At 36.9% G+C, this 25,846-nt stretch overlaps 1 protein-coding gene and 2 pseudogenes across 1 annotated transcript in view; 1 reads left to right on the forward strand and 2 right to left on the reverse strand.

The window, feature by feature from the left end:
- TMEM116 (transmembrane protein 116) overlaps nucleotides 1–24,341 on the reverse strand; it is a 39,167-nt gene extending 14,826 nt beyond the window's left edge. Inside the window, exons 1-4 of the mRNA XM_054593969.1 lie at nucleotides 24,286–24,341; nucleotides 23,541–23,587; nucleotides 22,996–23,059; nucleotides 15,391–15,522 (exon numbers count right to left, since the gene is read on the reverse strand). Coding sequence (XP_054449944.1) covers nucleotides 15,391–15,522; nucleotides 22,996–23,059; nucleotides 23,541–23,587; nucleotides 24,286–24,333 — 291 coding nt within the window. The 5' untranslated portion in view covers nucleotides 24,334–24,341. The remainder of the gene's footprint in view (nucleotides 1–15,390; nucleotides 15,523–22,995; nucleotides 23,060–23,540; nucleotides 23,588–24,285) is intronic.
- Nucleotides 9,104–10,574, forward strand: LOC129087154 (elongation factor 1-alpha 1-like; annotated as a pseudogene).
- Nucleotides 23,178–23,278, reverse strand: LOC129087527 (uncharacterized; annotated as a pseudogene).
- Nucleotides 24,342–25,846: the final 1,505 nt, after the last annotated feature.

Below are 25,846 nucleotides of genomic sequence, written 5' to 3' on the forward strand. Positions count from 1 at the left end.
GACAGGAGAATCAAGATGGCAGAGGAGTGAGTGGAAGTCACACTGACCTCTTCCCAGGACCAACCTGGAATTACAACTAAATTGTGGAGAAATCACCTAGAACAAACAACTAAACAAGAGTGAGAGAGGAGCCTTGTAACCTCAGAGACAGAAGAATCGGCTTTAGCACAATCTAACTGGTAAGGAGTGTGGTACAGACCTGAGAAGGAGGGCGGGTGCCCATGGGTGGCAGCACCAGAAGGATATTGAATAGACCAATTGGATCCCCCTGAGAAGAGCAGGGTCTAAACCAAAAGCAGGAATCTCTAGCCCACAGCACCGGAGCCCAAAAAGTACACAGAAAACAGCCAGCTGCAAAAAGCAGCAGGGTTGCTCTCTGCCGGAGACAGGGGGCTGGAGATGCAGAGAGCCTTCTATAGGGCCAACGCAAGATTTTTATTTGCAGCCACTTACCCTGGTCTCCAGCAAAGGCAGGGGAAGAGTGGGCTAGAGACGCAAGACGAGACTGGGGAAGAAGGATTTGGGGAGAGAACTGACAGAGTAGTGGGCGGGATCTCGGTGCTGACTCATCCCCCATGCAGCAGTAGCCGCCATTTTGCTCAGGAACAGACCACTCCCCCTGGGCGGCACCAGCGTCAAAGGACCCCATAACCTCCCCCAAAGGTGGGACTCCACCCCACCCTGTGCTGTCTAATCTACCTGCTGAGTGCAGAGGGGCAGCCACAACAGTAGATCCCTGGCTAAAGGGGATGCAGAGATGCCTGGCGACACTTGAGGAGAGACTGGGGAGAGAACTGAGAGAGTAGTCAGCGGGATCCCAGTGCGGACTCCTCCCCCATATGGCAGCAGTGTGAAAGGACCCAATAACCCCGCCCCCAGGAGGGACTCTGCCCTGCCCCGAGCTGTCTAAGGCACCCTGCTGAGTGCAGAGTGAACAGATTAACACTGAAGGAGACGGCCACAGACAGTAGATTCCTGGAAGTCTCGAACAGACTGCCTAAGGTCAGGCGGGGTCAACATCTGACATCATCAGAGGCAGATCCAGAATGAAAAAACAGCAGCCTTCTACCAGAGAAGTTCACACCACAAAGTCAGGAAATCAAGGCAGATCAATTTAAGAAGCAGAAGCAAAAAGGAAGAGTCTCACAAATAATGGGAAGACAAAGAAACATCCCCCAATCGAAGGGAAAGGAGGGATGCCCCCAAAGAGAACTAAATGAAATAGAGGCAAGAAAACTATCAGATACTGAGTTCAAACAACGGTTCTAAGAAAGCTCAATGAGCTCAGTGAGCTCAGAGAGAATTACAAAAAACTACAGGGAAACTACGAGGAACTTACTGAAAACTGTATCAGCATCAAAAAGGACATAGAAACTATCAACAAGAGACAAGAGGAAATGAAGAATACAGTTTCTGAATTGAAGAACACAGTAGAAGGAATCTAAAGCACGGTGGATGAAGCAGAGGATCGAATCAGCGAGCTGGAGGATGAGGCAGAAAAAAACTCCCAGAAAGAGCAAGAAAATGAAAAAAGACTCAAAAAGAAGGAAGAGGCATTTAGAGAAACGCAGGACAACCTGAAACGTAATAATATCCGTATAATAGGGATACCAGAGGGAGGAGAGGATGAGGAAGGGATAGAGAACCTGTTTGAAAAGTAAGGATGGAAAACTTCCCTAACTGGAGGACAGAAAAAGACACCCAAGTCCAGGAAGCACAGACGATCCCATTCACGAGGAACACAATGAGGCCCACTCCCAGACACATCATCATTAAAATGGCAAATATCAAAGACAAAGAGAGAATCCTAAAGCAAGCAAGAGAGAAAGAGGTAGCAACATAAGGGAGCCCCGGTGTGGCTAGCAGCTGACTTCTCAGCAGAAACACCACAAGCCAGAAGGGAATGGCAAGAAATATTCCAAGTCATGAAAAGCAAAGGCCTGCAACCAAGACTGCTCTACCCAGCACGGCTCTCAATTAAAATGGAAGGCGAAATAAGGAGTTTCCCAGACAAAAGAAGACTAAAAGAATACATCTCCACCAAACCAGCATTGCAAGATATGCTAAGGGGACTGCTTTAAGAAGATGAAGAAAAAGAGTCTAGGAACACCCAGTTCCTTTCACTGTCACCAATACTTGGTATTACCAATATTTTTAATACTTATTAATCTGATTGTGACAATGATGTGTTATTTTAATTGTGCCTTTACTATTTGTTGAAACTAAATCTGTTTTTGTGTATTTCCGGCCTATTTCTATTATTTTTAAAAAGCTTTAAAAGACTTTTTGGTATTCTTTATCCATTTTTTGACTAAATGTTTGTAGCATTTTTTTCCCCTTAAAAAAACCCTATTAACCCTTTTTTAGATGTGTTGCAAATACTGCTTTCCTATTCTATTACTTGTCCTTTAACCTTTTTTATATGTATGTTACTGTATAGTCTCAAATGTTTAATATAGTCATAGTGTCAATCTTTTACTTTACGGCTTCTGGGTTCGAATATTTTACTTTGGGGTAAGAAAAAGATTATTCTGTATTTTCTCCTAAAAGTCCTTAGAGTTTACATACTGATTTTTAACTCACCTGAATGTTTTTTGTATAATGTGTGAAATAGGGCTCTATATTTGTTTTATTTCAAGTAATAGTGGTCCACGCACTCTGTGTGTCGAATAAGCATTATTTTCCCCATGGATATGAAATATCAGTTTAATCATATATTACATTGTTAGACAGATATATACATTTGTTTCTAGAATACTCATTTTATTTCATTGATCTACTTGGTTATTTTTGTGCGGGTGTCATGTTGTTTTAATCCCTGAGACTTTATAATGGATTTAAATTTTTAAATATTTTATAATGGATTTTGACATTTAAAAAATAAATAAAATCAATCTGCATTATTAAAAAGAAAGAAGGAACTCCTACCTTTTGCGACAACATGGATGGAACTGGAGAGTATTATGCTAAGTGAAATAAGCCAGTCAGTGAAAGACAAATACCATATGATCTCACCTGTAAGAGGAATCTATTCAACAAAATAAACTAACGAACAAAATAAACCACAGGCATGGAAACATGGAGCCAACTGAAAGTGACCAGAGGGGATGGGGAAGGAGGACAATGGAGGAAAGAAGGGGAAGGGACTCGACAAAGAACGTGTATGAATGACCCATGGACGTGGACAACAGTGTGGGAATTGACTGTGGGAATGGGGAGCGGGGTGGGATGGGTGGAGGAGGGCAAAGGGGGAAAAACTGAGACAATTGTAATAGAATAAACATGATTAAAAAAAAAAAAAGATGTACAGCAGGTGGTTTTTTTTTTCCTGATCTACAGAGCATTGAAGTGATGTAAAATTTATCTTTCATAATCTCCCCTACTTCTTTTATTTATTTCATTTCTGCCATTTAGATGGAATATACATTTTGTAATTAAATGTAACTAGGAAATAATATCACATTGACCAAGTTCCTAATCTCCCCAAGATATTAATAGTCAGTTCATCAAGTCAACTCATCTCTTATTCTGGGTCTTACTATGCAAAATGAAAAGATGATCAGATCAACCATAACTTCTCAAATGATGATTATAGGACACAAGCTGTGTGTATGTGATAGAAATAAATCATGAGTATGGGTAAAAAATAGAGATAGAGTATAATCAAGTATAAAAATACTCTCAAATAAGGTTTTTTTTAGAACAAATTCTTCCCTCTACATCAACAGAACCAACTTTCTGAGCAACAGAAAATAATATAAGAGAGTTTCACTCTAAAGCAGATTCTAGATGTCCCAAAATACTTTGAGTGATGGGTAAAGCTACTTCTATTACATGGAGCTAGGGTATAAAAAAAAAATGTTGTTACTGCTGTTAAGAATACTTACTCCTAATAAAGGGGATTGGTCATGATATGAATCTGTTCTGTCACAGTTCTGACATGGTGCAATGGCAATAATCAGATGTTGGTTAGTATATCATGGCTAAAAAAATAAAAGCTAGTCCAAGGGTGACAGAATCAGAAATCTACCCCAAATGAAAAGGCCTAGTGCCTCTAAGCATGGGATTAAATCCATGAAAGTCAACTATCAATTAGCAAAGTTTATTTGAATTCCTATTACACTTAAACCATTAGAAGACCCTAAGAATCACAATAGTAACATTATATAAATCCTCAGCCACTATAAAGTTTAGACCTTGGAATTAGGCAGGATACGTTGAAGAGGTCAGAGAGGCAGTGAGAATACATTAACAAGCAGATAGTGAAATCCAATTCTAGGTGAGAGATTATTTTTAATAGACCCTACTTCCTATTGCCAGGTATATTCAGAAAGTAATGGATCAGTAAGTATGTGGAGGAAATGAAAGGCAAGCAAGTAAATCTGTTGTTAAGGAAATAAGCAGAGATCTTATTTTACCTTCAAAAATAATGATAATAACAACAATAATTTACACTAAGGGCAAACATTTTGCATTTGTTGTCTAATTTAATCTTCACAACAACCCTAAAAATCTTATCATTGTTCCCATTTTACATGGAGAGATTAAGACTTAGAGAAGTTACCTTGTTCAAAAACAAAAACAAAAAACAAAACACAGAGCGAACAGGTGCCAGAGCTTGGATTTGAACCCAGGTATGTTTGATTCTAAATTCTACTATCCTCATTAAGCTCATATGTTTTAACTCCAAGCCACAAACTTAATGTCATTTGCAATCCAAACTGGTGTTTCTAAAGTACCTGACTATGAAATGAAACTTGGTTTATTCACTAAGAGATGACTGTTGATACTTCAACCTGAGTCAAAGTAAACACTAGGATAGCCAAGAGTAAACAGAGATACTGACAGGGATAGTGTCTGGTACTGTCATTTTTCCCTTTTTTTTTCTCTCCACAGCAGTTATCTCTGATAAAGAGAAAGAGCACAAGAATACTCCTGGACCCTTTTGGTAAAAGCATTGGATTTATTTCTGATCCCAAGATTGATGTGGGGACAATCATATACGACCAATTCAATTCTTGCAGTGCAGAGCTTCATCTAATAGAATTAAAAATCTCACCATCTTAGACCATGGATCAGACTCCATCTTTCAGAGCCAGGTGCTATAGTCTAGACAAAGCCTTCTGATCCAAATATTATTCTGTCACTATAACATCTGTTTACTGGTTGGCTGAGTTCACAAAAGAAATAACACTTGTAAAACCTCACATCTCAACTTATGAATCAAATACTGAAATTATTTCTGATGGCTTGGTTCTCAAAATCACTTTGCTTCTCAGGTAAGTTCTAGAACAAAAGACTAGCTCTTGGTAAATAATTGATTTCTTCTGTTTCACTTCAGTGAAGTGGCACAAGGGTGGCCCAGCTGTACTGAGCCAGTTCTCCGCACCCTGCCTCCAACCCCAACCAGCTCTGGGTTTCCTATAAAACTCTCTCCATCTAAATCAGATGGGAACTCAGTAACTTCAGGTACATAATGAAGTTACAGTATAATCGGTGAATAAGCCTGGTTCTAATTTTCATCTCACACCCACCCTTAGTAGAGGAGGAAAAGCTCAAAAGAAAAAAAAAGTATTCATGTGTCCTGAAGCTTTAGCATTCTAAACCTGAAAAGGACTTTGAAATGCCATTTAGTGGAATAATTCCAAAATGCTGGTTAAGAAGTCAGTGCTAATCCCTTACAAAATAGTCACTGGTCTAAGAAATATTGAGAAAAATATAGGCAATGTAGTAAGTTTTTTATACAGATAAATTTACTTGTTTAAAGAAAACATCCTTTATTCTGAAATTATATTTTGTCTAGTTTTTTAGCATCAATTGTTATTCCTTTTATGAATTCAATGGTAGTTGTTTTTTAAATGTTCTTAATTTAGACGAATATAAACTTAGCAACACTACAACAACTCCCACTTTTTAAAAAAGTTTTACTCATTTGTAAAATCCTAAAATCCAGGAAGCATTGAACCACTGTATCTAGTGATCACTTGGCCTTCTGGTAAAAACAGCAAGTCCATTTCACACAGATGAAAATTATAGACACATTTGACAGGGAAACACCGAAGTGATCCTGATGACTTCTCCCTGACATAGCAAGCCTCAAGGTTCCTATCCAAACTGAATTCTTTCCTACCACTGCTTAAGTCCATTTTCTTTCATCCTGCTTCAGTGTAAGTGATTAATAACTGCTAACTATATTCTAACAATCTTCACACCAGTTTTCAAAAAGATTTTTTCAGAAAGGACCTTCCTGCTCAAAGAATAGAACGGAAAATGTAGATTCATAAACTTGGGTACCTTGTTTGTTTAGATCAGGTGACTGGTTCTCTTTCTTTATATGACTCTTAGAAAAGCTAAGACCTCTTCATCAGCTTGTACAAACAAGGAATGCCCTGCCTTCTCCCACTCCCAACTTTTTTCTCAAGAACCGTCTAGAGAAGAATTTTGAAAAGTGGAGCAGATTACTGAACCAATCAAATTATGAAAGTCAGAGGCAAAAACGGGAGGCGAACTTTTTCTTTTCACCTGTATACCCCTCTTTGTTTTTTAAATTTTTGAGAACATAAATTAGTTTTATAATTTATGTGTATAAAAAATTTTCATATAAAATGAAAATGTTCCATTTTTTAAGGAAAGTATGTGTTTCTGTGTTGGTCTTCAGGCATCTAAAGAGTATTAAATTAGGTACCTGAATGCTCCAGTAAAATGGAGAGAAAAAAAGTCAAGTCTGGTTGTTCTTGTGACATGAGAAGTACACTTGGTCTCTGTCCCCTTTGTGTCAGGTTTGGTTCCTGACACAAAGCACCTTAAGCCCTTGGAATTTTCTAATGGAGTGATAGGAGCATCTTACACAGATCCCTTAGAGTTTCCTCCTAAATCCCTTAGAGTTTCCTGGGTGATATGAGTGATTTTTGTTCTAATGTGGTAATTTTTGGTGGGCTTCTGAATAGCTTCAGGATGGGGGTAGTCACCAGGAAAATCAAGTGATGATTAGAGGCTTGAACCTTCCAGCCCTATCCCAAGAGAGAGAAAGGGGCTGGAGACTGAGTTAATAATTGATCATGCCTACATGAAGTAGCCTTCATAAATATCTTTAAACTATGGGATTCAGAGAGCTTGTGCGTTGGTGAACACATCTACAGGCCAAAAGGATGGCATATGCAAACTCCATGGGGACAGAGAAGTTCCTGCGCTCAGGACCCTTTTGGACCTTGCCCTATATACCCCTTCATCTGGCTGTTCATCTATATCCTTACTTATATCCCTCATATTAAACTGGTAAGCATAAGTATTTTCCTGAGTTCTGTGAGCCATTACAGCAAATTATCAAACCTGAGGACGGAGTCATGGGAACCCTCGATTTGTTGCCAAGTTGGACAGAAGTGTGGATAACCTGGGGACCCACTACTTGCAAGTGGCATCTGAAATAGAAGGCAGTCTTGTGGGACTGAGCTCTTAACCTGTGGAATCTGTGCTCTCTGGCTGCTAGTGTCAGAATTGAATTGTAGGATACCAGGTTGGCGTCTACATAGTTGGGGAACTGGTTGGTGGGGGAAACAACACATTTGGTGTCAGAATGTTATCAGCAGAGAAACAGTTTTCACTTGGCTTTCTAATGGAATAACAAAATAATCAATTTTAACACCTAATTCCCAGCTCTAAAGTGGGAGAAAATGGGATGCATTCTTAAATAATTTTTACTAACTAAATGGGTTTAATGTGAACATCAGGCCCTAAAGATTTACTTAAAATATTCTCATCCTAACTTTCCTAAGGAGAGATTTAGCTATGGTACCAGACTTAAGGTGATCTCTTCAGGGATTTAAAAGCTAACTCTAGGAAACCTGGATGCTGTAAAACTGATGCCTGGGTGTGCTGTGTTAAACAGGTCAGCAGTAATGGATTATCGGAAGATCAATACAGGCTCTGTAAGACAACAGCCCTGTCCATTTACCTAGGGCTAGTGGGAAACTATATTTAAGCCAGACTTAGAAAGTTTCAGTTTTGCCACTATTCAGTTTTTAAAAAGAATTCAGAGACAAGAAAGGTTTTGCTGTGTATTTAGTACCTTAATTCTTAAGAAGCAATGGACCATAGAAAATACAGCTCTGGTTTTGGTACTGACCAAAATCTCATAATCTCTTGTTCAAGGCGCTGCTACTTCTCTTCTCATGGCTTATATATTTGGAGAGTAGTTTCTCTCCTCATAGCTTATCTTGGGCCTGTGAGCTTTTGGTAAATGATTTATTTCTTCTGTTCCAGTTCAGTGAAGTGGCATAAAGGTGCTGTAGCTGTACTGAAACAATTCTCCTCCCTGAATGACTCTGGGCTTCTTATATCTAGCCAAAATATCTAGAACATCTTGGCCATTTTCAAACCAGGTATGGGAGAAGGAGACACCGATGTCTTGACAGATTAGCATAGTTAACCTGTCCTCTTGTCAGACTGAAGTTTCTGTCTTATGAAACATATCTCTCTATAGGAAACTATCCAAAACAAGTATTGGGAACCTTTCCAAAAGGTGTAATAAAAACTGAATCTATTTTCAGGACTCAGAAGAAGCAACCGCTTTTGATATGGTACTTAGTTTAATGATCTTGCTTCCTTTGCTCAAATAGAGAAATCTATAAAAACATCATATATTCATATATAAACTTTAATTTTATAAAACATGTGAACACACATCCTATTTAATATTTCAAAAAATTCTATGAAGTAGATTAGAGCAGCAATAATGATTTTCACTTTACAGGGGGAAAATAGGGATAAAGATCAAATTAGTTCCTCAAAGTCATATGATTCTTAACAGAAAAACTAAGAATCCAGATCTCCTAACTCTAGGTGTACTTTATTCTCTATTATTATTACTCTACTAAAGTTAAATAAGTGGACCATTTGAACTATTTCATCTGAACTGTAGTTCTCAATTTAAAGAAAAGATCCAAGTTAAATAGCATTTTTTCCTCCAAGCAGGCATAATTTAACAAGAGGAAAGACAATAGGGAATATTGAAACTTTTACCTTAACCTGGAAGCATCTAGATATTTATTTTCTATTCTAAAGAATAATGTAGGCTTTTTTGCAACAGGTTTGCCGCCAGAACACAGGTGTTGGGAAAACCACCACTAAATCAAAGCCAAAATGGGAAAGGAAAAGATTCACATCAACATTGTCGTCATTGGACACGTAGATTCCGGCAAGTCTACCACTACTGGCCATCTGATCTACAAATGTGGTGAGATTGACAAGAGAACCATCGAAAAATTTGAGAAGGAGGTCGCTGAGATGGGGAAGGGCTCCTTCAAGGATGCCTGGATCTTGGATAAACTGAAAGCTGAACGTGAACGTGGTATCACCATTGATATCTCCCTATGGAAATTCGAAACCAGCAAGTATTACGTGACCATCATTGATGCCCCAGGACACAGAGACTTTATCAAAAACATGATTACAGGCACATCTCAGGTTGATTGTGCTGTCCTGATTGTTGCTGCTGGCATTGGTGAGTTTGAAGCAGGGATCTCCAAGAATGAGCAGACCTGTGAGCATGCCCTTCTGGCTTACACACTGGGTGTGAAACAGCTGATTGTTGGTGTTAACAAAATGGATTCCAATGAGCCTCCCTACAGCCAGAAGAGATATGAGGAAATTGTTAAAGAAGTCAGCACCTACATTAAGAAAATTGGTTAAAACCCTGATACAGTAGCATTTGTGTCAATTTCTGGTTGGAATGGCAACAATATGCTGGAGCCAAGTGCTAACATGCCTTGGTTCAAGGGATGGAAAGTCACCCGCAAAGATGGCAGTGCCAGTGGAACCACGCTGCTTCAAGCTCTGGATTGCATCCTGCCACCAACTCGTCCAACTGACAAGCCCCTGCGTCTGCCCCTCCAGGACGCCTACAAAATTGGTGGTATTGGTACTGTCCCTGTGGGCCGAGTGGAGACTGGTGTTCTCAAACCTGGCATGGTGGTCACCTTTGCTCCAGTCAATGTTACAACTGAAGTCAAATCTGTTGAAATGCACCATGAAGCTTTGAGTGAAGCTCTTCTTGGGGACAATGTGGGCTTCAATGTCAAGAACGTGTCTGTCAAAGATGTTCGTCGTGGCAATGTGGCTGGTGACAGCAAAAATGACCCACCAATGGAAGCAGCTGGCTTCACAGCTCAGGTGATTATCCTCAACCATCCTGGCCAATTCAGTGCTGGTTATGCGCCTGTTCTGGATTGTCACACAGCTCATATTGCTTGCAAATTTGCTGAGCTGAAGGAGAAGACTGATCGTCGTTCTGGGAAAAAGCTGGAAGATGGCCCGAAGTTTTTGAAATCTGGTGATACTGCCATTGTTGATATGGTTCCTGGCAAGCCCATGTGTGTTAAAAGCTTCTCTGACTATCCCCCTCTGGGCCGCTTTGCTGTTCGTGTCATGAGACAGACAGTTGCTGTTGGTGTCATCAAAGCAGTGGACAAGAAGGCAGCTGGAGCTGGCAAAGTCACCAAGTCTGCCCAGAAAGCTCAGAAGGCTAAATGAGTATTATCCCTAACACCTCCCACCCCAGTCTTAATCAGTGGTGGAATAATGGTCTCAGAACTGTTTGTCTCAATTGGCCACTTAAGTTTAATAGTAAAGGACTGGTTAATGATTACAATGCATTGTAAAACCTTCAGAAGGAAAGGAGAATGTTTTGTGGACCATTTGGTTTTTTTGTGTATGGCAGTTTTTAAGTTATTACTTTTTAAAATCAGTACTTTTTAATGGAAACAACTTGACCATAATCTGTCACAGAATTTTGAGACCAATTAAAACAGTTTAATGAGAAACCTGTGTGTTCTTTTGGTCAACACTGTAACTTTAGGTTAAAAGACTTTTAAGAGTAGCCCATAACCTATTTCTGGTGTCCCATCTTTATATCTGCTGATAATTTAGAAATGAATAATTCTGTTAGGGAATTTTTCTTTTTGGTGGGTGGGAATTTTTTCACTTTGTCCTGTTTATGTAGGAGGAATCTGTTTATGTAGTAAAAGCTACGGGGGAGGGGGGGCGCTCTGGTGCAACACTAATTAGGTTGGGACAAATAGGCAAAGTAACTATGTAAGCTAGTTTATAAAGGCCAAATTTTGGCATATAAAAGTCCACGTGTTTCATATAAAAATTTGTAGTTAACATCACGAGTAAATTTGTTAATGTCAAATTTTAGTTTGAATTTTTACTGAAATGCGAATTCACGTTTACAAGTGATGAGCTAGTTTAAAGAACTTCAAGTGAGGCTTAAATAGTATTGAGCACTGTCTTGCTAGTTAATTGTATCTAGATTCTAGGAAAAATAAATGATACTGGAAGTTGAAAAAAAAGAATAATTTAGGTATTTATTAGGAATTATTTAAACAATATATTCTTCTGATACCTCCAAATTAACCCTGAATATTCAAAGGCTTAAGAGTTTTTTAGCATATTTTCAGTGTCTGAGCTTGAATTATGAAATTTGTACCAAACAGCTATGATAAAAACACTTGCTATCACAATAATGACACATAGATACCTGGCCTAATCGCCATCACATAAGTGGCTAAAAAATATACACTTTACAACTTTACACAAATAAACTGGGACTTCCTCTTCTGGCCAAGATGGAGTAAAAAGAACCAGATTTATCTTTTTCGTAAACAGAAGTGAACAGATAAAACATCTGAAACAATGATTTTCAAGACATTAGATATCAGACAACAAAGGACAGTGATCTGTGAAACAGGAGAAACATAAGATAAGACATATGACTACCTCAGCTTACTTCCTAGAGAGAGTTTCCATGATGTAGTACAGGAAGGAGAAACTGAGGCAGAGCCTGGCATGCTCTGAGTTGAGACACGACTGAAAATCCAGGAAGACCAAGGCATCTAGAGTTCACAAAACAAAATGACAGAGGGGAAAGAACTGCTCAGAGAACCCTCGAGACTTACAGAGGGTCCTCCTACAGTATTCAGCCAAGTACTGGTTGGTGCACTTGTGTAAGAAAACTACCCAAGGCTGAGGAAGGAACTGTCTAAAAGGATTAGAAAAAACAGTATCTAGAGCTCACATCAGGCCAAGTATAGTGTGCCTCTTTCCACCACCAAGATTTGAAAAACTGGTAACTCAACGGGGTATAGAGTATGGTACTCAGGAAGGCCTTGCCTCAATAGTGAGAAATAATTAGCCTGAGACTGGGCATTGCTCTAGACCTACCAAAAAAATCATATAAACAAGACCTAAAATACTAAAACTACTTCCAAGTAATTTAACTTCACCCAAGAATAAAATTCAAGAATGGTTATAGGAATATATGTATATCTAGTACCCAAAAGGAGAAAATTCAAAATGTCTTGCATGCAATAAAAGATTAGATACAAAGAGGGAGGAAAACATGTCCCACACTAAGAAAAAAATAATCAATAAATTAAAACCTACCCAGAACTAAAACAGGTATTAGAATTAGTAGTAAGAGACTATAAAATAGTTATAACTGAATTTCATATTTTTAACAAGTTGAAACATCAAAGATATTTTTTAAAGACCTAAATTGAACTGCTAAAGATAAAACTACAATGGGCGATACTTAAATATACACAAACACATATTAGACATTGCAGAAGATTAGTAAACTTGAAGGCACAGATATACTAAATTTATAAAAAAAATTTTTTTCTTCAGTAATAAACCTCAGCTTACTGTAACATTTTACTTTATAAACTTTAAAATTTTTCTTAACTTTTGGACTCTTGTAATAACAGCTTCAAACACAAGCACATTGTACAGCTGTATAAAAACATTTTCTTTCTTTATACGCTCATTAAACTTTTTTCTATTTTTCATTTTTTAGTGTTTTTCTATGTTTTGAACTTTTTTAGTTAAAAATTAAGACACATAAACAGACATTAGCCTAGGCCTACACAGGGTCAACATCATCAATATCACTGTCTTCCGCCTCCGTATCTTGTCCCACTGGAAGGTCTTCGGGAGCAGTAACATCCATGGAGCTGTCATCTCCTAGGATAACAATGCCTTTTTCTGGAACACTTCCTGAAGGACCTGCCTGAGGCTCTATTTGAAGAGCTGTCACTCTTTTCAGATATATATCGATGATGGTTTGCTTGGTGTGTTTCTTTTTTTCATTACACACATAAGGTACCGTAAACATCCCTCTCTATTAATGAAAACCTTGCTTTGTTGGCGTCTATGTTTTCAAACTTTTTCAGGAGCTTGTTGAGGTCTGCAAAAGCTTCTGCTAACCTTTTCACTGTGCATTTTCTGGAGCATTCTTCTTTTCTTTCTCCTGCAGTTTACTTTTCTCTTGACTCCCCTTCAGCTAAGAGCTCCTGTTCCAGTTCCAACAACTGCTCATTAGTCAGTTCCTCGAACCACCTCTAGAAGCTCCTCAATGTCATCCTCATCCACAACCAGATTGAAGTTGTTTACCATCTCAACCATAGCCTCATTGATTTCTGTAACCTCTTCACTCTTGAAAAATCGTTTGAAGTCGCAGACTGCAATGTCACTAAGTAATAGAAATTTTCTAGCTCCACATGCATCCCTCTGTTGTATATGCAGCTGTTTGATGCCCAAAACATCATTATAGCAACATGACAGTAGATACTTTGAAAGACAGTTTGGCAGGGTTTTTTTTAACAAAGCTGAACAGATGTTTACCATATAATCAATCAATTATGCTGCTAGTTACTTTCCCAAATGACTTGAAACTTATATACACACAAAATTTGCACACAGATGTTTATAGCAGCTTTATTTGTAACTCTCAAAACCTGGAAGCAACCAAGCAACGTGTCCTTCAATAAGTGAATGGATTTTTTTTAAACTGTTATGTCCATAAAATGAGTAAAAAGAAATGAGTAATCATGCCACAAAAACAAAAACAAAAAAATATAGAGGGATCTTAAAAATATATTACTACGTAGAAGGAGCCAATCTGAAAAGACTATATATTGTATGATTCTAACTACATAATACTCCAGAAAAGGTAAAACTATAGAAATAGTAAAAAGATTAGTGGTTGCCAGAAGGAGAAGGAGGGGAAGAAGGATAAATAGGTGAAGAGAAATCTTTAGGACAGTAAAACTATTCTGGATGGTACTGTAATGGTGGATATATGACATTATATGCATTTATCAAAGTCCACAGAACTGTAAAAAGAAAGACTGAACCTTACTGTAAACTATGGACGGACATATACACCTAATGAGTTAGAGTAGAGAGCCTCGAAATAAGCTGTCCCATACACAGTTAAATGATTTTAATTTTTTTAAAAATTCTCACCCAAGAATATTTTTTTCTTCATTGCCTTTTAGAGAGAGAGAAAAAGAGAGAGAGAAACATCAATGTGAGAGAGAAGCATCAATTGGTTGCCTCCCGTATGCACCCAGACCAGGGATCGAACCTGAAATCTTTTGGTTATGGGAGACACTCTAACCATCTGAGCCACACTGTCCAGGGCTATAGTCACATGATTTTAAACAATAGTGACAAGCCTATTCAATGGGGGAAATGACAGTCTTTTCAACAAATGGTACTGGGAAAACTAAACATCCACAGGTACATGAATGAAGTTGGACCCTTACTTTACACCGTACAAAAATTAACTCAAAATGGGTAAAAAACCTAAACCTAAGAGGTAAAACTAACACTCCTAGAAGAAAACAAAGGGGGAAAAAGCTGCGTGACATTGGACTTGGCGGTGACTTTTAAATACAACATCAAAAGAAAAAAATATATAAATTGGACTACATCAAAATTAAGCATTTCTATGCACCCAAAGACTTATAATCAACAGAGTGAAAAGGCAACCTATGAGAGAATAAGAAAACATTTTGCAAATCATTATACTGATGGCACTGTGTAGGTTAATCCATTGATAAAATCCATGAATGATACATAATCCATATCTGATCATCTGTAGTATTTCCAAAAGCCAATGTTTATTACATTCCTATAACTAAAAAACCATTCAGTAATCTCAAAAGATGTTATAGAAGAATATTTCATTACAATCTATTGAATAATAAATGCAGATTATAAAAAAAGTATTAATGTACTATTTTATTTGTTTTAAAATGCATACACTCACAGGGAAAAAACTAGAAAGACATACGATATACATAAAATACTGAAGTGAGTATATCTGGGTGATTTTAATTATTTTTTTGCTTTTCTGAATTTTCCAAATTTTTTATAAAAAAGTAACTTTCTGAAATACTCAATAACAATAAAACCTATTGTTTCAAAGTGTAAAAATAAATAAAAGGGTCCTATTTCCCAGCATGTATAATTTTTGCTTTTTATTTATCTGTATATGCCTTTCTTGCAATCTAGTAGTAGTACTCACAATCTAGTAGTAGTACTCACCTGTCCAACTGTTTGCAGGTTATAGCAGACAATGTCCTTATTGGCGGCTGAAGTTCCATAGAGAAGTGCTTCAGTGAGCCAGCATATCCCGAGGAGGAGGTCAGAGAAACTCAGATACAAGAGTGGCCTTATCTGTCAAAGCAACAAAAACCTCATTTCATAAATGATAATAATGAATTATTTTTATGTTTTGCCCTTCTAAGAGAAAACTGGGCATTTTTCGGGGGCCTCTTCCACTGGTGGGGAATGTAAAGGAATACACCAGATAGGCAGGAACCTGTAATCACAACTACTCTAACTGTCCTGGAATCAGAATACTTATGGATTAGCACTTGACCGTCCTCCCCGTAGAGACATTCCTTCCTCAGATGAGTCAAAAGAAAGAAGGAGCAGGTGAGAAATTTTGTAATGGAGATATACCACAAGTGAAAAATTGAAAGTGCTCTGGTTGCACAACCAACATCTTCTAATAACAGGAAATCAATTGAGTTTTTAGGGATGTGGTTGAAAACCCAAAGAAAATGAAAAGTTTTTTTTTAATCTTAATATCTTTTAATGTACATTTTTCTTTTTCTGTGTTGAGGTATAACTGACAAATAAAACTGTAAGATAATTAAAGTATACAACATGATGATATGATTTTTGTGAAAGTATTTCCCTTGAGTTAATTAACATATCCATCAGGGTGAGAACATTAAAGCTCTGTTCTCTTAGCAAATTTCAACTATACTATATGGTACTATCAGCTATAGTCACCATGTTGTACCTTAGATCCTTAGAACTTATTCATCTTATAAGTTTCCATATCAATGAAAATATCAGTATAAATTGTATTTGTTGACTTTGAATTTCTGCCACCAGTGAAGTGTGCCTTTCTCATTTCCTAGTATCCTTCTCTTTTTCACGTCCCCACTTCCACTTTTCTAAAAATAGTTTTGGTCCTTCAATAGAGAAAATTATAAAATATTTATTGAGAAACACCATATGAAGATCTCCAAGGAAGAATTATACTGTGCCCTGCCTGGGTGGTTGGAGCATCGTCCTATACACCAAAAGATTGTGCGTTCAATCCCCTGTTAGGGCATGTATGGGAGGTAACCAATTGATGTTTCTCTCTCACATCGATGTTTCTCTCTGTCTCTGTCTCTGTCTCTGTCTCTCTCTCTCACTTCCTCTCTCTGAAAATAATAAGTATACCCTCAAATGAGAATTTAAGAAAAAAAATTTAATAAAAAAAGAAATGTATTGTGTTCATGGATTGTAAGACTCAATATTATGAAAATATCTTTCTCCCTGAATTGGTAAGAGGTTAAATGCAGTCTCAATTACATCACAACATATTTTCTTGTGGAACTGAAGAGGCTGGCTCTAAATCTAAATAGAAATACAAAATATCAGGATCACCACATGAAGAAATATCAAGCAAGACACTCAAAGAAAAAGGAAAAGGACTTTTCCTACACATACCCAAACTTAATAGAAAGCTAGAGTGCAGATAGTGTGGTACAAAGTAAAGGGATAAACAGACCAATGGAACAGAATTTAGAGCCCCAAATAAACCCAAGCATATATACACTTATTACATATGATAGAGGTCGCTTTTTAGATCAGTGGAAAAAAAGACAGTCTCAGAAAGATGCTGTAATGAATGAGTATCTATATGTATAAAACTAAAATTGGAACTTTACTTTTTACTTCACACTCAAAAGTCAGCTTCAACTATTTTGAAGACCAAAATTTTCCTGGACTTCTGGTTAGAGAAAGTCTTCCTAAACAAAACACAAAAAGCTCTAAGAAAATTAACTGAAAAATTTGAGCACATTAAAATTTAAAAATGCATGTGTCAAAACACACCATAAAGAAAGTGAAAAATTCTGAAGTTCTGGCCAAGATGGAGGAGTAAATAGATATGCTTTGCCTCCTTGCACAACCAAAAGAAGGAAACAACCAATTTAAAAATAAAAAACAACCAGAACTGCCAGAAAAGTGAACTATAGGGAAGTTTGACAACCAAGGAGTTAAAGAAGAAACATTCACCCAGAGTGGTAGGAGGGGTGGAGATGGGCAGCGGGGTCAGAGAGCACGCATGGCAAGGTGGAAGAGGAAGAGCAAGAAACTGAAAACTTATTTGAAAAAATAATGAAGGAAAACTTCCCCTATCTGGCCAAGGAGATAAACATAGAAGTCCAGGAAGCCCAAAAAAGTTTGACCCAAAGAGAAACACACCAAGACACATCACGATTAAATCACCCAAGATTAAAGGTAAAATAAGAATCTTAAAAGCAGCAAGGGAAAAGGAGAGAGTTACCTACAAAGGAGTTCCCATAAGACCATCAGCTGATTTCTCAAAAGAAACCTTGCAGGCAAGAAGGGGCTGGCAAGAAATATTTTTTCAAAGTTATGAAAAAGCAAGGACATACATCCAAGATTACTCTATCTAGCAAAACTATCATTTAGAGTGGAAGGGCTGATAAACTGCTTCCTACATAAGGTAAAGTTAAAGAAGTTCATTATCACCAAGCCCTTGTTATATGAAGTGTTAATGGGACTTACTTAAGAAAAAGAAGGTCAAAACTATGAACAGAAAAATGACAACAAACTCACAACTATCAACAACTGAACCTAAAAAAACAAAAACAAACTAAGCAAACAACTATAACAGGAACAGAATCACAGAAATGGAGATCACATGGAGGGTTATCAGAGGCGAGAGGGGAGGAGGAGGGGAAGAATGGGGGAAAAGGTACAGGGAATAAGAAGCATGATTGGTAGGTACAAAATAGACAGGGGGAGGTTAAGAATACTATAGGAAATGGAGAAGCCAAAGAATTTATATGTATGACCCGTGGACATACATATGTCCAGACTAACAGGGGTGGTGCTGGAGGGAATGGGGGTACTGGGCAGAAAGGGATAAAGGGAGAAAAACAAATGGGACAACTATAATAGCATAATCAATAAAATACACTTAAAAAAAGAAAGTGAAAAGGCAAGTAACAAAGTGGAAAAAGATATGTGCAACACACATAACTGACAAAGGACCAATAACCAAACAATATTAAAAACAAAAACTTAGAGCAGTAAGAATACCCAATAGAAAAAAATGGGCAAAAGATTTGAATAGGTACTTAAGAAGAAATCCAAATAGCCATAAACACATGAAAATATACCTGACCTCACCAATAATCAAGGAAATGAAAATTAAAATCACAATGAGGAAAAAAATTACACACCTATGACAAGAATTTTAAAAATCTGACAGTATCGAGTGTTAATAAAGCAATGGAATCTTTCATACACTGCTGGCACAACCATCTGGAAAAGTTTTACATGATCTAGATTTGCATATCCTGTAACAATTCTGTTATTAGAAAGATACATTAGAGAAATTTTTGCATGTGTACAGCAGAAGACATGCACAAGATTATTTATAGCAGCACAGATTGATAAATTGTGGTATATTCATAATATAAAGTGCTAAACATCAATGAAAATAAAACCACATATATACATATATATGTGTATATATATGACAACATGGATAACTCTCACAAATAATATAGAGGGGGGAAAAAAGCAAATCAATACAAACAAAAAATACACACAGTATTACTCATTTATGTTAAGTTCAAAAACAAGCAAAACTAAATTATCTAGAGATACATATATTCCTGGTAAAACTATACATAAAAATAAATAATTATTAAAAACTCTGGACAGTGGTTACCTTTAGAAATGAGGGAGAGAGCTGTGATTGTAAAGGAACACAAACAGGTATGCCTTGGGGTAGAGGCAATTTCTATTTCTTGTCCCTAATATTTGTTTATAATAATTCTTTAAACAGTACGTACATGTTCTATGCATTCTAATCCATATCTGATATATCTAACAAGGAAAAGTAAATTAAAGATTTTTTAAGTTACCATCAGATGCTACCTAATATAAAAACTAATCTCATCTGTACAAAAGGAAATTTTTCTCATATGTTTCTTCCTAATGAAAGGAAAGTTAAGATGCAAATATCTTGCAAATAGTGGTAAATGGTCAAGTTACCTTGACTCATGGAAACATAAACAAGTGAGTTAATAAAATTTTAAACTGTATTTAATAAACATCAAATGGTATTATTTTCACCACATATAGTCTCCGCTTTGGGTGAGCAAATTAAATTTACAGCCAGATGGCACATTCATAGATTAAACTGGCCTCTGACCTACCACAAGTTTACAGCTGTTAATGGGTTAAAAATTAAAACAATAAAAGTACCTCTGGCTAGTGTACCTCAGTGGATTGAGCACCTGCCTGCAAACCGAAAGGTCACCGGTTTCATTCCCAGTAAGGGCACATGCCTCGGTTGTGGGCCAGGTCCCCAGTTCAGGGCATGTGAGAGGCAACCAATTGATGTATCTCTCACACACTGATGTTCCTGTCCTTTTCTTTCCTCCTCCCTTCCCCTCTCTCCAAAAGTAAATAAATAAAATCTAAAAATAAAATTAAAACAATACAAAATAAACCCTGGAACAGAAAGGCAGCCAAGTGGCTTTTTAAAGCAAGAACATAATTTATGGTCAGAAACAGCCTTATATAGGTAGCTGTTGGCCACTAAAGCATGCATAAAGTCTTTGCCAGGGGAAAGGAAGATGAAAAGCGGTTTATACATTTTCACTCACGGTTGGAAAAGCATGAGTTCTAGTAACAAGAGATAAAAATCAATCAATTATAAAACAAAAATTACTTAAGTATCTACTATTGAAATCAAGAAATAATTCACCCTCCTATCTATGTTTAGTAAGATACTATGTTGAAGGTAATACAAATAAATGTATGATACAGTCCATGCTTCAAGGACAATACAATCAACACAGTGCTTGATAATCACGAAGACATGAAAAAGCATAAGACATGGTCCTAAACACGAAAGCAAAAATTCTTTTTAAACACACACACAAACCCACACACATTTGCATTTGTCTAACTTAAAGCAAAAGCAGAATGAGGGTGGGGTAGGTAGGGGTAATGCGCTGTGTGAAGACTTTCCCTAGGGAGGTTCCAGGTCCAGATCCATCCTGGTGAAGTGAAAGACCTAAAACAACTCATATTAATACTCTTCTAAAAATTTGCTTCCCAATGTTTCTATTCAAGTCAAATAAAGAATACCAAAAGTGACCTTTATGAGGAAATGAAGTCACACAGTGCAGTGAAGTATATCTGCCCCGAGTTGACTTTGTTTTTTTTTTAAACATTGGCTGGCCTGGGTCACTTTCTTCTCACTTCAGGCTGCCTCTGAGTCGCTGTCTATTCAGCTAGTCCCCTCAAAGATTTCCCATGGATTTTCCTATTTGACAGACTATTTTTGTCTTTTTCAGATTACGCCTTCCATGTGTTTTTGCTGTTAAAAATGTTCTTTTGATAAAGAAATAAAGGAAAACAGCAAAGTAAGGCTGACATTTTTAACCTGGAAAAACTGGAATTTTTCCTAGGCCAAAAAAACTGAATGTGTGGGGACCACTGAACTAATGACTGCGAAGGTCCTTTATGTTCTGGTTATGTGACAGGTGTGAGAACTGAAGCCAGAGAAATTAAAGATCATATCCTAAGTTGAACTAGATCACACATTATTACAAAGTTCTAACCCACTGTCATGCCAGAGGTCACCTTGGAGCAGTGACTCTCAACCAGGAGCAATTAAGCCTCTCCCAGGAGACACCTGGTAATATTTGAAGATATTTTTGGTTGTCACAGCTGGGCCAGGGGTGGAGTAGGGGGTTGTTGCTACTAGCATCTAGTGGGTAAAGCCTGCTGACCATCCTAATGCACAGGACAGCCCCCGCACTGCAAATTCCCATCTAGCCCAAAAGGTCAGCAGTGCTAGAGTGAGAATCTCTCCTTAGCTCTCTCCACTATGTAACTCATACTTTATTAATTTAATCACATGAACTCAAAATTCAGCAAAGGAAACAAACATTAGGGAAATCTGAACCAAAAGAAGATATGTGGCCTAAGATAACTTTGGCAGGCAGTGACAATACAATATGAAGATTTCTACTTTCTAGTTTTAATTATATTGTCATATTCTATGTCTAAAATTCAAAATTCTCTTTTCATTGGGCAGTGTATTTCACTGGTTTAAAAAGTGTATGGAGGTAGAGACTTTGAACAAGACAAATCTTTGTTCAAATTCTATCTCTAACACTGACTAACTATAAGATGTCAGGAAACCCACTCCACCTTACTAGGATTCCACTTCTTCATCTGTAATATCAGATTCAAAATATCTACCTCACAGAGTTGTTTTAAGGATTATATGAAAAATGTATTTAAAACACTGAGCACGTGTACCTAGAATATAATAAATACTAAAAATTGTGTTTAATTTGAAAGGGGATTATAGTTAAGAGTTGGACTTTTGAAAATCCCTGCTTTGCTACTTACCGTATAACTTGAACAAGTTAATCCTGACTTTGAGCCTCAATTTCCTTATCTGTGAAATCGGGCTACCATATTTCTCATAGGAGAATGATGAGGACCAAAAAGATAAAGTATATTGTCATGGCAGGTGTATCTCAGTGGACTGAGCACCAGCTTGGAGACTGGAAGGTCACCAGTTCACTTCCTGGTTCAGGGCACATACCTGGGTTGCAGGCCAGGTCCCCAGCTGGGGGCGTGTGAGAGGCAACTGATGTATCTCTCACACATCAATGTTTCTCTACCTCTCCTCCTCCCTCCCTTCCTGTCTCTCTAAAACAAATAAATAAAATCCTAAAAAAAAGATAAGTATATAAAACACTCAGCAGAGTCGGAACACAGTAAGTATTCTACATACAGAACTATTTTTATTATTAAAATGAGCCCAATAAAATCAACTGACATTTTCCACATAAAAAAGTTCTCCCATATATGTCCTAAGATACATTTTGCTTAATTTTGTGCCATCTGACCTCATTAGAGAAATGGTTGTTACATTTATCTTAACATTTTACCGGAGATTGAAATTCATACTCTTCCTAGTCCTCTCTGAATCGGGAAGGATTTTTTTGTTTTTTGTTTTTTTACAACTTAAATATATACAATTTTTTTCAACTGTACCTCAATAAAAAGAAGGTTTCTGACTTGATATTTTTGGTATGAACTGTTTCACATAGGGTATATTTTTGCTCTGTTTTCACCATTAAATTGTAATTGCCTAGAAGGCCAGAACAGCAAAACAAATACCTTTTGTATAGTAAAGTCTTTGAACTATTTCCTAGCCCCACTAGCAATTTAACCAACATGTCAACATCAGAAAACTCACCTCTAAGGAGGACCCTACCATGCTTAGAGTGAATAGAGGCTCCAAACAATGCTGTTTCCTTAACTTTAATAATTAATACACACTAAAAAAATCCAAATTAAGCAGTCAATATCTCAGTATAAAAAGTTATAGTAAAATAATTACTTAGAAGATAAGGAAGACCTACCAACACTGTCTAGAATATCTCAGTGCATCATGACAAACTTACAAGTAATTTATAGAATTATTCCACTGTTTATAGGTGATACCTCTCTTAATTACATCAAGGTTAAGTCACTAATAATTCAAATCCAACACAAAAAGAGATTACTCACCTCTGGAGATTTCTGTATATTCTGGAATACAGCATAGGCAATAAGTGAACTTGAACCCATAACACTGACAGAGGTAAAAGAAGATCATTAAAACAGGACAATTGGGGTTCCTTCCTTTTTGCTACTGATTTTTTTATAGCTTTATAGACATATAATAGATGTAAAGTAACTGAACTTTAAAAATATATATAGACTGCTTCATGAATTTGTGTGTCATTCTTTCACAAGGCCCATGCTAATCTCTGTATCATTCCAGTTTTTGGTATATGGGCTACCAAAACAATTGATTTTACAAGTCAATTCTATTGATCATGTTGTTCTTTGACTTTCAGATGTTAGCTCTGCATCTGTATTCTTTTTTGGTGTTATTGTTGTTGATATTGTTATAATTATCAGAAAATATCAACATGATAAAGAATAGCATTTCTCTCTAACAAAAGAATAAAATCAATCCCACAAGGGAAAAATGTAAAAACCTTCAGAATTATCCAGTTTCACTTACACTAGTTTAAACAGTCATATTACATGTGATTAATTAAACTCACCTCAGAATAGCCATAACAAACTGTATCCACTGTATTGCAGAATAAACCTAAACAAAATGGGAAAGAATAAAATTAAGCCTTTTACATTTATTTATTTATTCCTTTTTCATTTTTTAATTACAGTTAACATAAAATATTAAATAAGTTTCAGGCATACACCCCAGTGATTAGACATTATATAACTTAGTGATCATCCTGATAAATCTCATATCCATCGAGACTTTTACTTTAATATTCAACCTTATTCCACTTTCACTGTTAATTAACTATCTGTGCAGAGCACAAACTGTTCTTCAGTGCCTAATCAACACACACTATAAATCTGAGAATGAGTAGAAAGGCTGAAAATACCCCTGGAAAAGCAGAGTGGCTTCTTTTTCCCTCCTTTATTGCTTATCTCTGGGGAACAGTAAGATAAAAAGAACAGTGAAGTGGATAGAAAGTGACAGTGGAAAAAAATAGATTGGACGAGAAAATTAATAAAGGAAAGAATAAAATGGAGAAGAGGTAGGAAAAGTTAAATTTTGAAACAGAACAGGCAGATGTGTGGAAAGAATGGTTAACCGGAGAGGCAAGCAAACACTAAATAAAGTTGAGTGACAGAACTAGACAGACAGGAAAATAAAATACTAAGCAACAGAGAAATAGGAAGAAAACAGTATAGAGATACTGTGAATGAAAAATACAGGACAGGGAAGAAGAAAGTGGGGGCAGAAAAGAAAAGAGGGACAGCTTCTAATCTCACCAAGTCCAAATTATCCATCAGAATTCTGGTCTCCAGTAAGAAGGCCATAGGGACGTCAGCCCCAGCTATGCTTAAGCAGCCAGATCCTTCTTGGCCAGGTTCTGAATCCCAAATGGTGAACAGATAGCTCCACCCCTTCCCCAGCTGGGCTCCTCCCTACTCAATCCTGCCCTGTATCTTGAGGGCAAGGAGAGAAGGTGGCAATAAGTAGAGAAAGCCAAGCAGAAAGAACAAAAATAGAAAGAGCAGGTGACAAGGAACCAAAGTTCTAAAAAGCATTAGGAATTATAAGAAGGAGCAAGATGCAGAAATAATAAGTAGAAAGAATGAGTCACAGCAAAAAGGTAAATAGAGCTGCAAGAGAGACATGGAACAGAAAAAAGGGAGAGAAAAAGGGGGAAGAGAGGTCTGCTTAAAACTTGCCCCTTTTTAGAGACAGAAGCCTGTGATGGGAAAGATACACTGCATATTCACTCAATCATTTTTTAGTAATACCAGAAAAAAACTGTTATTAATATCTCATATTTATTTATTATTTAATACTGACACCTTCAATATTCCACACCAAAAATTCCCACCAGAAATATAATTATATAAATTACATGAGTCATGTAATATACTTATGTTTATATATCAGCTTTGTGTAAAGCATTGTGTTATGGCAGATTTAAAGACAAATAATATACACACCCACACTTCCAAAAGCTTATGATACAGTAGGAAAAATAGCTTGAATACCAAAATCCTTATTTTAAATTTTTATTTATTGGTTTTAGAGAGAGAGAGAGGAAGGGAGGGAGGGGGTAAGGGAGAGGGAGAAAGAGAGGAGGAGAAAGAGAGAGAAATAAAAAGGGGGGGGGAGAGAGAGAGAGGAAGAGGAACATCAGTTTGTTGGTCTGTTATCTGTTCATTCATTGGTTGATTCTTTATGAGCCCTGACAGGGGATCGAGCCTGCATCTTGGAGTACTGGAATGATATTCCTAACCAAATGAGCTATCTGGCAAGGCGCTGAATACAAAAATCTTAAATTATCTGCACACAGAAATTATACTGATTGGTGTTTGAACATATTTGTAAGAACTGGTAAAATCTGGACAAAAACTGGAGGAAGGAGAAAGCAGAAGGAAGAACATTTCATTTATATAACCACTTATTTCATCTAACCATATAGTCTACAAATATTTATTGATAACATAAGTTAGATCATTTGCATGGCTTGAGTAAATTTAAATATATGGCTCATTTATTCACATGAGGTTAAGAATATAGTATGGAGTAGAAGACAGGACATTGTTAAGTGTAGGTGGGCTCTAATCATTTTGCTTAAATTATTAAACAAATAAATTAAAATACCAGTAAATTTCTGGATCAGAAATCCCTATTACAAGTCTTAAGGAGAGTTTTGAGGCCTCTTATCATCTACCTATGGAATAAGGGTAAGGGGACTAATGACAGTCTCACCAAGTGATAAACGAATGCTTTCGAACAAAGGACTCTTGTCTCAGTCAAGAACAAATCTCAGATTGTTCAGAGAACTGCCATGTCAGATCAGTCTGCTGC

This window comes from Pteronotus mesoamericanus, unplaced genomic scaffold (assembly GCF_021234165.1).
Source record: "Pteronotus mesoamericanus isolate MK-2021 breed Mesoamerican mustached bat unplaced genomic scaffold, CSHL_Meso_final scaffold_507, whole genome shotgun sequence".
Taxonomy (NCBI): domain Eukaryota; kingdom Metazoa; phylum Chordata; class Mammalia; order Chiroptera; family Mormoopidae; genus Pteronotus; species Pteronotus mesoamericanus.